Source organism: Hordeum vulgare, chromosome 2H (assembly GCF_904849725.1).
Source record: "Hordeum vulgare subsp. vulgare chromosome 2H, MorexV3_pseudomolecules_assembly, whole genome shotgun sequence".
NCBI classification, from domain to species: Eukaryota; Viridiplantae; Streptophyta; class Magnoliopsida; order Poales; family Poaceae; genus Hordeum; species Hordeum vulgare.
Genome location: NC_058519.1, coordinates 118,831,332 through 118,844,318, shown reverse-complemented (window position 1 = coordinate 118,844,318; position 12,987 = coordinate 118,831,332). Strand labels below are relative to the sequence as shown.

General features: G+C 43.1%; 1 protein-coding gene across 1 annotated transcript; it reads right to left on the bottom strand.

Annotated features, from left to right (window-relative positions):
- Positions 1-2,231: 2,231 nt before the first annotated feature.
- On the bottom strand, positions 2,232-12,712 carry LOC123425458 (formin-like protein 5). The gene is made up of 18 exons (XM_045109163.1): positions 12,526-12,712; positions 11,158-11,858; positions 10,865-11,083; positions 8,006-10,776; positions 7,563-7,686; positions 7,130-7,201; positions 6,949-7,047; positions 6,828-6,869; positions 6,250-6,381; positions 6,091-6,172; positions 5,539-5,633; positions 4,518-4,589; positions 4,296-4,412; positions 3,761-3,829; positions 3,609-3,675; positions 3,112-3,254; positions 2,737-3,028; positions 2,232-2,664 (listed from the first exon to the last, which is right to left on the bottom strand). Exons 1-17 carry the CDS (start codon positions 12,596-12,598, stop codon positions 2,939-2,941), a joined length of 4,968 nt encoding a protein of 1,655 aa, XP_044965098.1. The 5' UTR covers positions 12,599-12,712; the 3' UTR covers positions 2,232-2,664; positions 2,737-2,938.
- Positions 12,713-12,987: the final 275 nt, after the last annotated feature.

Sequence of the window (12,987 nt, the reverse complement as noted above, 5' to 3'; positions counted from 1 at the left end):
TGGTGGTGACGACACATGTGAGTGCGTCAGACCGGTTTGTGCCCCGGACCCGGTATATGGCTCGGTCGGGGCCTCCGACTTTAGATGTTAGGCTTAGGTGAGAGGTCTGGGTATTTGGCCCAGCTTGCACCCCTTCATCATATGGATAGGAGTAGCGGCAGATGTTGTCAAGATGGCGGATTCAGGCATATTGTTGTACTACTTTGTAAGGTCATCGGAAATAATCAATAAAATACTACTTTGTAAGGTCCTCGGGGACAATAAATAAAATGGTCGCAACCGGGGGTCATCCTCCTTTTCTAAAAAAATGAAAAGATTGGATGAATTTAAATACAATCTCAACCTTGGCAGAATTCCCTAAGGTTTAGATTCAGGGGGGATGTTAGAACTAAGATGTATAGGGATAGGAAGGTTGTTTAAACTCTTGTAATCTTCCTCTATCTCTTCTTATGTTCTATCTCCTCACATGTAAACTGTTACGGTCGTTTTCCTCTCGATCATCTTATAAGCCACGACAGCAACACTTCTATATAATACAATGCGGCCCAGACGAGGGATTCTAGGCTTCCAACCAACTTTACATTGACTTCTTGTGGAGAGCAAATTTCTTTCTTGGTTTGCCCTGGATGATGAGGGCAGGGGCGGTGCCAACTATCTGGCATAGTTTGACAGACGCCATACCTAAATTTTTTTACACATACACCTAGTAGTATATATACTAGTAGATGTAGAACTTTAAACCAGTAAGATCTCGTGTTTGTTAGCCTTGGTTTGCTTCTTACTGGTGCATGATGCAATGGTCAGTGGGTTTGTGAATTGAAACTCGACTCCACAGACAAATTAAATGACCAATACATGATTCAGCCAGCCAACTAGGGATCACCATTGTGCTCAATTTTCTTTGCTCAAAAAACTAGCAACCATGATTTTCAAAATCCTGAAAATTTGAAACCATTAACCGCAGAAGAATAAAAGCATTTACATAATGAAAAAGAATTGAGAATGTAGTTGAACTTCATTTTTAAGTAAATTGTGTTGCCACTGACCAAAATAAGCACCATATTATAGTGATCTCTCATTGTTGAAACACACTGACCGATGCATCAGCTTACCCGCTGACCAAAAGTAGTTTAAATCTTTGGTTATACTTACCAAACAAAATATAACATATATCCAGTATTCTGATGAACTATTGCATAGTTGTCTTATACTCCCTCTGTTCCTAAATATAAGTCTTTTAAGATATTTTATTAGGAGTTTACATACGGAGCAAAATGAATGAATCTACCCTCTAAAATATGTCTATATACATCTGTATGTAATCCACTAATGAAACCTTTTTAAAGAGTTATATTTAGAAACGGAGGAAGTATATGTATTTTTCTTCATAAATTCTGCCACACCTAAAGATTATTTCTGCCTTCGCCACTGGATGAGGGTGCCCTTGAACATTACGATGGGAGTGGAGCACGTGATTTGTGAAGCATGGGACTGGGAATGCCATTGCCTTGGGGATAATACAGAACGAGACAAGGAATCACAGCCACCTGCTTGTTTCACCTAAGCCATAGTCCTCTTGTGACCTGTCACCGGCGGAGACGAGCATAATAGGGCCATGGACCCGTCCTGACACCGCTGTTTTACGCTGAGTAGAAGATTGCAACTGTTTTGCATCAACGTATGATCATCAGTTTCACATGATCAGCCACATGACAAGTTCTTATTTTCCAAACAACTGCTCGCATGCAGCTGTAATCTGTGTTCTTCCTATACATGCAAAAAATATACCCCCTCCGCTCCTAAATATAAGTCTTTGTAAAGATTTCACTAGTGAACTATATACGGATGTATATAGACATACTTTATAATGTATATTCAATCATTTTGCTCCGTATGTAGATACCTATTGAAATTGCTTAAAAGATTTATATTTAGGAACGGAGGGAGTACCTGCTTGACGAGAACTACAAATGTTCCTGGCATTTTCAACTGCGCAAGTGACTGGCAATCGTAAACTAAGAAACTACGTTCAACAAAGCTAGAAGGAACTCAGCCATATTAGACAGCTATCATATGTAACATTTGGTAAAATATAGTCGCAGAGTACTAAGTACATCGGTGTGGTTTAACCATATCCCACCTTGTGTTGAGGATCTGGTGCCTCGTGATTGTAACTCTATAAATCTTGAATAAAACTCCTTTTCCCCGCAAAAAAGAAAAAGATTATGTGCTTTCCGAGGATCTTCCATCTCATTATCATGCATGTGAAACAAAAAACAGAAGCATCTCCAGCGTGGTTGATAAGAGTAGCAATACAACCGAACTGATCATCAAAACTATGATACACTAGCTACAAAAAATACGATTAACTGCACTACGAGTGCGATTACATCTCATATTTACTACCATGCCAGACACACATTCTTTGCTCCTACCCTTTCCCTACTCCTATTTGTACAATTCGCACCTTCGTGCCTTGGTTGCACTCTCCTAAAGCTACGGCTGTACTTGGCCCCCGGTGTTAGAAAGAACAGGTAACATAGCACAGGTAAGAAAAAAGAATGAAGTTAGCTTCACAGTTGGCTCTTTACATCAGCCAGATGTTGGCACTGAACACCTACTGGCCGAAGGGGGGAAAAAATAGTCGACCATTGCCAGTGAGACCTGCTAGCAAGAAATTAGTTAGACCAGCACACATCAGTATATCGTTTCAAAGTAAAGTTCTGTGTGCAATACCGTGGTGGGAGTACAGTTGGTACTGTACAATTGCTTAAATGTGTTCTACTTCCCCTGGTCACTGCATCCATTCACACGCCTTCTCCTTTTCTTTGCCTTCAAAGACGCGGTGCGAATCCATGGTCCTTCGCATGCACCCGGCAGGGCATGCATTTGCCCCGCAGGCAGATCAAAATCACAACACTGGAGTTGGTCCCACAGATCATCCACCATCTTTTCCTCGCCTACTTGTAGATCTTGTTTTCTCTAACGTTTGTTTTGCTTGTCGGCTTGGATTCGATGCTTTTGAGTCCTATGAGCACATCAAAAAACATAAATAAAGGAATGCTTGAGGTTGAGTAAAGCGGTGAAACATATATAATTAAAGGATCATACATTTTTACTGGCCAACTGAGCATTCTTAGACTTCTCTGCTTCTGCCTCTTTTTGAGCTTTTTTCTTCTCAAGCTCGGCTTGCTTGATATTCTCCTCATGTGCTTTCCGGAACATTGTTACAAATGTCAACAGGGTAGACATAACTGCAAAATGATGGTTACAACAGAGTAAACGTGAGGCATGGTGGTAAGCAAGCACACAGAAAATCATGGCTAAAATTGCACAGATCAGATATGCTTCAACACATTGCATCCTCAGAAAATAATTTATATCCTAGAAAGTGTGTTGGAGCATGCCCAAGTACCATTACAATTGAGTATAGAAATTCCATAAGAAATACCTGTTTACAGGTATTACAAAACTACTCCCTCCGTCCCATAATATAAGAGCGTTTTTGACACTAGTGGTATCAAAAACGCTCGTATATTATGGGACGGAGGGAGTATATAAAAAACATACAACCTCATTAAGATTAATCAATGAAACTGATATCATACCTTGCTCAAATGGGCAACGGACAGGGTCCTCACCAAAATATTTGATCAGTTGATCAGCCTTTTTTCCCTGCCAAAACAATGAAACAAGATTATCAAATACAAGAAGAATGTATGGCAAGTAATCTTTGTGGAACCGAACAACAGAAACATACCACTTCAGAGAACAATGAAGACAATGACTGCACATCTGCTCCAGCATTGTCAGTGAACTCTTTAAGTTTCTACACAATCGAGTAATAGCAGTTTAGACCAAATGACATTCATATGCTCTCCACAACTTCACACAATCCCGTAATTCAGCATATAAGATTTATTAAGTGAAGGAAATGCATGCGCAAACACAGTTTGTGATTATAATTACTATTTAGGGAACCTTCAGGATAGTGGACATAAACAACCTGTCAAGTCATGGGATTCACATTTACGATAGGGTAATTTATCTACAAAATACGAAGCAGAAATACTTGCAGAGTCAAGATATCAGGTAAACAACAAAGGAACCTCCACCATTATATGTCTACATCCTTTATATTTGGCTTCGGATTAATATTGTTAAAATTAATGCATATCTGACTGTTTGAGTACTCGAGCTACAGTGTTGAATTCGCTACTAAGGCCGGAGTAGCGGCTAAATTATAGTATATAAATAACTTTAAAAACTGAAATTCAAATGAGATAGTGTTTGACCTCACGGAAAATTTCTGACACTGGACCATCACTTTCTGAAGCTTTAAACTCGTGCTCAACTTTTTCCAGCCCTTTACTGACTGCTTGCATTTCTTCCGCTAACATTTTCAGTTGTATCTGTTCAAATGCATCAATAAGACGAAAGCATGTGCATCTTAAATGAACAGAATACTACATATGCTACATAGTTAACTGATAGAATGTGATGAGAAAAATGCAAACCTTTGATGTAGCTTCTAAACTAACAAGATCCACATAGAAGTTCAAAAGCTGTGGTGATTTCGCAGCAAGCACCTGATATTAAGATGTTCTTTCTGTTAGCACGCATACTGGAGACAGAAACCAATGTGGTAATATGCAAAACATTTAACTTAACTATAGTTTATTAGACCCAGGACTACAAGTGATCGTGGTTAGATGCTTAGATTGTAGATTGCTTTACGATACAGAACTGGAGCATTGCATAAACTAAATGGAGTTTGCATTTTACCGTCATGCAAAGTCAATTAAAATCAATAACAAACACATTCAGAAACCTGAAGGTGTCTATACAATATTATAACCTGTTACTGGTTTATAGTATTTCAATGCAGACTAAACACTGCCGTGGTCAAAGTTGTTCGATTTTTGCCACTGCTTTAACTATTAGATGAACACATACTGATTGACAAACTTACATGATGTTGCATAATACAATCTCGATAAAAGACTAGGGCTTATTGAGTTACTGTTAGGTTTCATGTAACTTTGCTTATATCTAGGATTCTGAAGACCTTATATCTAGGATTACTGTTAGGTTTCATGTAGCTTTGCTTATATCTAGGATTCTGAAGACCCCAAAACCTTAATTTATCCGATCTCCATATCCACTTTGCAGCGGAGAGTCACAGAAATCCAGAGTTGCTAGCCCAGGCAATTGCCACCTGCCACTCTGTTGATTAAACACACCATGCGAACCTAAGTTCCACCATTAAATCGAATTAACACTTCATGGTGCTGAACGAATAAATAATTGGATGCAGATGATGGATTATAGTTTATAACTACAAGTTACCTATATGTGCAAGGGTGCTAACTTAGACATGAGAACTGATACTTCATTGCCCTGAGCGAATTTCATGACGCTTAATGAATAAATAAATGCGGGTCATGGATTAGAGTTTGCAAATACAAGTTACCTATTGGTGAAAGGGTACTAACACACACAGGAGAACTCAACAGCACAGACCAGGTAAAGGCATACCTTACAGAGGTAGTGCATTAATGTCATCTTATTGTTTGTTGCCCGGGTATCTGTAAGTTTTAGCAGACTATCCAACCGGAAGCCAACTGCAGCACCTGTAAGAAAATATATAGATGTGAACCTGGAAACGAATGATACTTTTCTTCCACATGCATTTCTATCTCCAATTAATGACTTCAGTTGTCAATGCCTTAATGTTACAAGATCACTGCTATTCATTTCACAGGTCCCGTATAGAAGTTTCTGTGTAATCCTTCTCAAAATCTCTAATTCGATGTGTTCAAAAAAATCTAATCCGAACTGCCCATTTCGGAGGAACGTATGGAGTTCTCGAAATCTTAATGTAATGGTTCTTGATTAAGATAAAGCATAATATTCTAGTGGTGCGACTGCCTTCGCATCATCTTTGCAATGCATCATACACCAAATTATGTTAATCCTACTCTTGAAGGATGCTGTATAAAGAATAGAACCTTAATATGATACAATGCTATAAAAAAGGCTTACAAATTCTTATAGCCATTCATACATAGGAAGGGCAGTTCTTATTACCTCTAGCAGTTCCCTGGTTCAACGTATTTCCAAGTAGTAGTATTTTCTTCATTATTTCCTTCAACTTGAGAGAACTTCGGATCTGATACAATTGAATTTGACTTAATAGACAGCAGGTGAAGATCAATTGCTAATCACTATGCCTAACTCTCAACATACCTCATTGCATGAGGAATCTATGGTTTTCAAACTTTTTCCAAGATCTGCAACCTGTGAACCAAACTGGATCTTGAAGGAGAACACTCTCAATTTTGACTCCATTCGTGGGACTTTCATCAGTTCTAGGAAGAACTGCAACAAAATGCAATATTTTTTTGGATACTGATATACTCAAATAGGTAAGCATAACTCCTAAAAGAACATTTCATGCAAAATTGGGTCTAACACTCGTATCTAACAGGCTCGCATGTGTACGTTAGATCCAACCTGGATATTTTAAATGCCCAGGGTAATGTTGATCAAACAAAGGAATGGATGTAAACGACCTTTTAGTCTTGGACTTTGAGTCAAACAAAGGCTCACATACATAAATGTCTTTGACTAATGTTGCTGTGTTTTGATGTAAAATTAAAATAATGATCGATTAAGACCAATCAAATATATAAGATGTTGTGTTTTTCATGTTTCAAGAAATCTGGGGCGATCAAATTCAGAGAACAACATCAGTAAATATTCCGATACTGTATTAAGTACCACAAAAAAGAATAAAAACATCATAGATCATAGATAATCATTACCAGTTCACATTTCCCAAGATGTTGCTTGTCTCCGGTGTAGTTCTGACAAGAAAAATGGAAGGTGATGCTGTGCTAAAATGGGATCACAAAGGAGGCAAGGCAACATTGCACTAATACTCACCTTGAGAAGTTCCATTTCCTCTTTCGTGGGACAAAACTTTATGAGATTCTCCACTTGATCAACATCCAAGGTAGACTGATCCAGTGCAAGTGCCGCACTCTGTTGAAAAATTAGTAACCAAATAAACAATCTTATCATGTCATACTTAACATTATTGTTGTTTTCATTGCTCAAATCTTACCACCAAGTCTGGCAGCGGCATCTTCACTTTTGTAAGCATGATCTCCGTGTTGTTTGCCCTCCTCAACTCAATCTATTTATATAAACTATCAGGTTAGACGAAACAGAGCCTACAAAGGGATATCAGATGGGGAGACTAGTTCTTTCTCAAAACTATACACTATAATATCTAATTATGCTATACGGTTAAGCAACAATGTACCTAAGGCCTAAGCAAATAGTAGCAAACATATCACAAAAAAAAAGCAAAGAAACCTCGTACTAGAATATCAAGTTACTCTCACCGCCAAAAAAAAAAGAACATCTAGTTACTCTAAAGAGTTAAAATTACAAGGCAGATCACAGTCTATGGTTAAATGCTGAAATTGTTCATGCTAAAATTAGTTAAATTTTATACTGCAAATTTCATTACCAAATGTTAGCATTTTACTTACCAGCTGAACTTTCTCTGGCTTTGATCCAAGAGATTTTCTTCTGTCAGTTTTGGAGGTGTTATCCGTTTTCGGTACGGCTGCTGGAAAAAGGCTCTCCAATTCTGATAAATCAAACTCCGATACACTGCAGAGAACAGCTTCCCACATTATTAAGATAAAAAATATCAGAAGGCATTGATGATACTAAGGTGATGTGATCATCATGGCATAGTGCTTTACAAGATATTTACATGTGCAGCATTAAAACTAAGAAGACCGAATTCAACCTTATAACAAGTAGCAACTACTCCCTCTGTACCGAAATATTTGTAGTTTTAGTAGGCTAGCCTACTAAAACTACAAATATTTTGGTACAGAGGGAGTACATCATTGAAAATGTTGCATGTTATAATAAGCATACTTGAGATGAAAGAATGTGTTTAATCAAGAGGACAGAAAATTACCTATGTGGGTCATCATTTCGCTGCAATTCCTCCCAGAGACTACCTTGCATAGCTCTTGTCACTTTGACCCAATGCAGCGGTTTTAATGTTGATTTGCGTGCGGCTGCAGCCCCAAAACCTGACCCTGGAGGTCGTACAGCTCCACGCCCTCTACCTAAGGAGTTTGTAGGATTGCCTCCTGGTGGTGGTGGTGCGCCTGGTGCTCTAGGAGGAGCTGGTGCACGGCCACCTGGAGGAGGAGGTGGAGGAGGCCCACCAAGCCTTCCTCCAGGTGCAGGTGGTGGTGGAGGTGCTCTCCCTCCAGCTCCAGGTGGAGGCGGGGGAGGTGGAGCACCTGGTCGGCCTGGAGGAGGTGGGGGAGGTGGAGCTCCTGGTCTGCCTGGAGGAGGTGGGGGAGGTGGAGCTCCTGGTCGGCCTGGAGGAGGTGGGGGAGGTGGAGCCCCTGGTCGGCCTGGAGGAGGTGGGGGAGGTGGAGCTGCTGGTCGGCCTGGAGGAGGCGGGGGAGGTGGAGGGCCAGGACGTGCACCTGGAGGGGGTGGGGGAGGTGGAGGTCCAGGGCGTGCACCAGGAGGAGGGGGCGGGGGAGGTGGTGCTCCTGAACGGGTCATCAGAGGTGGTGGTGGTGGTGGAGGTGGAGCACCAGAACGTGTCGCTGGAAGTGGGGGAGGTGGTGGTGGAAGTGGAGCACTAGAACGTGTCGCTGGAAGCGGAGGAGGTGGTGGTGGTGGTGGTGGTGGAGCTGGAGCACCAGAACGTGTCACCGGAAGTGGGGGAGGTGGTGGTGGAGCTGGAGCACCAGAACGTGTCACCGGAAGCGGGGGAGGTGGTGGTGGAGGAGGAGCGCCTGGGCGTGTTGTGAAGGATTGAATTGGAGGCGGCGGTGGGGGCGGGGGCGGAGCACTTGAACTTGGTTTCGGTGGTGGAGGTGGAGGTGCATGTGGAGCGATGGCACTGCCATTTAACCTTGGCGGAGGTGGAGGTGGTGGTGGAATGTTTCCACGGACCCCTAACCCTTGGGGCGGAGGTGGGGGAGGAGGAGGTGCAAAGTGCCGTGTCTGTGCTCCAAAAGACATAGGAGGCGGAGGAGGGGGGGGAGGTACGTTTGACAAGCATGCTGAAGCTGGTGGTGGTGGTGGAGGAGGAGGAGGTGGTAGGTGCGTAGCTGAACTTGAAGCAGAATAAAATGGAGGTGGCGGTGGTGGGGGTGGAGCAGGAGCTGTAGCTTGGATTCTCGGGGCAGCTTGTGCAGCTGACAATAAGGGTCGTCGTGCAGGGAATCGAGGAGACAACATTGCATCTTGTGTCAAGTGATTGCCGTAGAGTGTTCCAGGTAGTACTAGAGATGGTCCTTTCACAAAATTGCCTTTGTTATCTGTAGACATGGAACGGATAGCTAGTGCAGCTGGAGAACTGTCATATCTGGATGGAGGGTGTGATGGCCTACGCACAGAGGCAGTTTCAGATTCCTTCTTGGGTGAGATCCATCTACGTATTGTTTTTGGTTTGGACGGCTTTGATTGTTCTTCCAGTTGTTCGTTATACCCAAGCATTGATTCCAATAACACTGACCCAGGTGTACCTACTGGTATCTTCTTTGATACTGAGGACAAAGATTTATTTAGTGTTTGACTTTGGACATCACTTATCCTTGGGCTATCACCCCTAGCTTCTATTTTACTTTGAGGAAGAGACATGCCAAAATCCTGTCTGCCACCACACTCTTCCCGCTTGGTTTTCATTTCTATTGATATTTCATTAGCTGGTAACACAACAATACTATCCTGCAGACTGCTTTTCTTCGCATGTATGGTGTCTCCAAGACCAGATTTCGATTTACTATGATTCAATCTTCTGTCAGCTGTATCAGCAACCTTAACCATTTCTACATTGTAACTGTTATTATCTTCTGAGTCCGTATTCTCGATACCAGTTCTGTCTATCTTTGAAATAACACTCTCTTCCTTGACAACAGTTTTTACCTCCTGCACAAGGTTTCCATTATCAACTACTGCTTTCTCCTCATAGATCAGTAGCTCACTGTCCAAAGTTACTGTATTTTCGGTAATAATCTTGATGTCACCATTCTGGTGTCCTTCATTTGGCAATGTCCTTAAGTGGATATCCTCATCCATACTTGATAATATTCTAGGAGAATTGAAAGCAGTGTAGTCCAGATCAGTGTATGTTGATATTTTTGTGGATTCTGTGTGACACTGAACTTCATCACTGCAACTTGGATCTGTTGCAGTAACTAAAGTTTGTGCAATTACACCTTTCGTATCCTCCTGGCAGTTTGATCCAAACTTGCGCCCTTCTGAATCTATAGAAGCAGCAACCACTTGTATGTCCTGCACAGCATTGTCCTCTTGGTCACTTATGTTGCTTAGTTTAGACTTCTCGAAAACCTTGCATGCCTGCTGTAAACCTCCTGGATTTTCCAAAGCTGGAGGAGGTGCTGGGCCATTGTCATCCATGCTACCTGAATTTTGGGAGATAATAATCTTCACATCCTCATCAATCACATGCTTCCCTAGGCTGCTGTTTTTCACAACTGCCACCCCACCATCCGATTCTGTGTTGCCAACTTCTAATGAAATTCTTCCATCAGTTGACTGAGTTTCTGGATCTCTTCTAGCATCATGCCAATCCTCCTCTGCCTCATAAAACTCATCCCCTGTGTCTACGGAAGCAACATCAGTCTCATCTCCGTCGTCACCTACCTCTTCTACTGCAGCAGCGGGCTTGAAGGAATGAGGGTCTGAAAAGAGTACCTGGTTCAGAAGCTCTATTCTTAGATTTCATAATGCACGAACAGAAAAGAAAATAGAAGAAAGGCATAGAAGCAGGTGCATTTAGTACCTCAGCTCGGAAGTCCCTTGGGAACTGATTATTCACATTCCACGCAGCATCAATATCATCACGATTCAATCCAAGGACATTTGATTGAATGAACGCAGTGTTGAACATGACGCGGAACATTGTTTCCTCACGATCTAGTTTTTCGCCAATGTGGATGCATTCAAGAACAACATCTCCCTGAACACAGCAAGAAGCGCTAATTTTCACCGTAACTTCAGCCTGCATTGCAACCATCTGTCAGAGTAGAATTTGGGTAGTGATAAATATCTCCACGGTTTAGGAGTAATCATTACCTGCCCATGACGCTGGAGATGTTTCTTGGTCTTGGGCGTCTCAAAAAGAACCTTTGCACTCTTGTTACCAGGACTCGAGTCTTGCCCGTGAATACGCAAATACGGCCTACAGCCCCCTTGGGAATCAAATCTAGGAACAGTGTGGAGAACTACAGAATCCAATATGAGAGGCCGGCTAATAGGAGGCCATTCTGAACCACTTCCATGTCTTGTTACGTAGTGCAAATACCTCAGATGAGAAGACTGGGGATTCAACTTTAGGAATTGCTGTATGAAGTCCCTGCGAGCCTGCTTGTAGACCATCTCTAGAGTCTTCTGCTCACCAGTGTACGTTTTCCTATATAGAAGTAGTCCAGCCAACATGAATGCAAGCACTGGCCATCCCCCTCTTTCACAGTGCATTAGAAGCATGTTCTGCTGCCCTTCCACTGACAGCCAATTTTCACATGATTTCAAGAAATGGTGGATCATCTCGAGCTGAAGGAGTGGGCATCCTTCATATTGCTGTGGGTAGTCCATGACAGTCATGTCATACTCAGACAATATATCTGAAATCCGGCTCCTCTTGTCCCCAGACCAGAAATTGGAGACCATGAATGACGCATCGGGAAAGTAGTCCTGCAACTGTGCAACTATGCCACTCAAGTAATCCCTGTACTCATCCTCGCCCATGGCATCTGCCGCGAAGCAACAGTCGAACACTGAAACCAACATACCGGTTGAAATTAGCACGATCTCATGCTCAAATTTGCATCGTTCAACTAAGACTAGAAAAATGGAGAAGAGATCAAGTGCTGGCATGCTAGAAGGAACCTCATCTTCACACTGCATAGGTACTAAGTTCATGTTTCTAGATACAGCAAAGTATTTCATCAACAGATAAGCACGCCATTATAACTAATAACTACTGGTTAAAGGGAGGGAGCACCAACAGAAAATGTGGACATCATGCAGGCACTAGACAATTGCTGCATGCTTATATAAGAGAAAATAATGCAATTAAATCCAAAGCTACCCTCAGGGCCAGCATGCGACAAGGGCAAGACAAAATTCGGATATGGAAAGAAATAAAAACCAGTTTAGGTCAAATGCAGCTAAATCTGAGACTCTGGGTCGTGTGCGCACAGAGTGACGACCCAGAACTGGACCGAATTCAACTTAACATCAAAAATTTACTAAATCTAGCTCGCCGTGCTTGGGAACGAACTGAATTCCAGCTCAAACAATAGCGATAAATCCGCTGAAAGCAACAGTTCCCCGGAGCCCGAAGAAGCACAAGCCGCGGCAAAAGTCCCAAAATCCCCCTCGGAACAAGCAAATCCCCGCACTCGGGCGGCACGGCTCGGCCCAGGGACGCGGGCATTATACCATAGACTCGCTCGGAGATCTCGAGCAGCCGATCCGGCGTCTTCTTGAGGAAGAACTTGCGGAACAGCGCCATCCTCCTCCTCCTCCTCCTCTTCCTCTGCTTCCCCCTTGGCCGCCTCCGCCTCCCCGGCGGCCGGCGAGCTCCTCTGACGCCTGGAGCGGCCACCGATCGGCTCCGATCGGGGCGCCAAAGGCATGGGGGCGGCCCCGCCCCCGCCGCCGGCGAGCTGGGGGCAGTGGTCCGCGCCCCCCTCGGCGAGATCTCGCGGCCGACGCTCGCTCGCTCGCTCGCCGCGGCCGCCCTAGGGTTCCGCGGTGGTGGTGGGGAGGCAGGCAGGCGGTCGAGGCGCCGTGCGATTGGGACTCCTCTTCCTCTACTGCTGCCGCTGCCTCTTCTCGTCTCGCTGTTTAAACTCTACTTTAATTTTTCCCTTTCTCTCCTCCCCTTGCTGCTAATCTTTC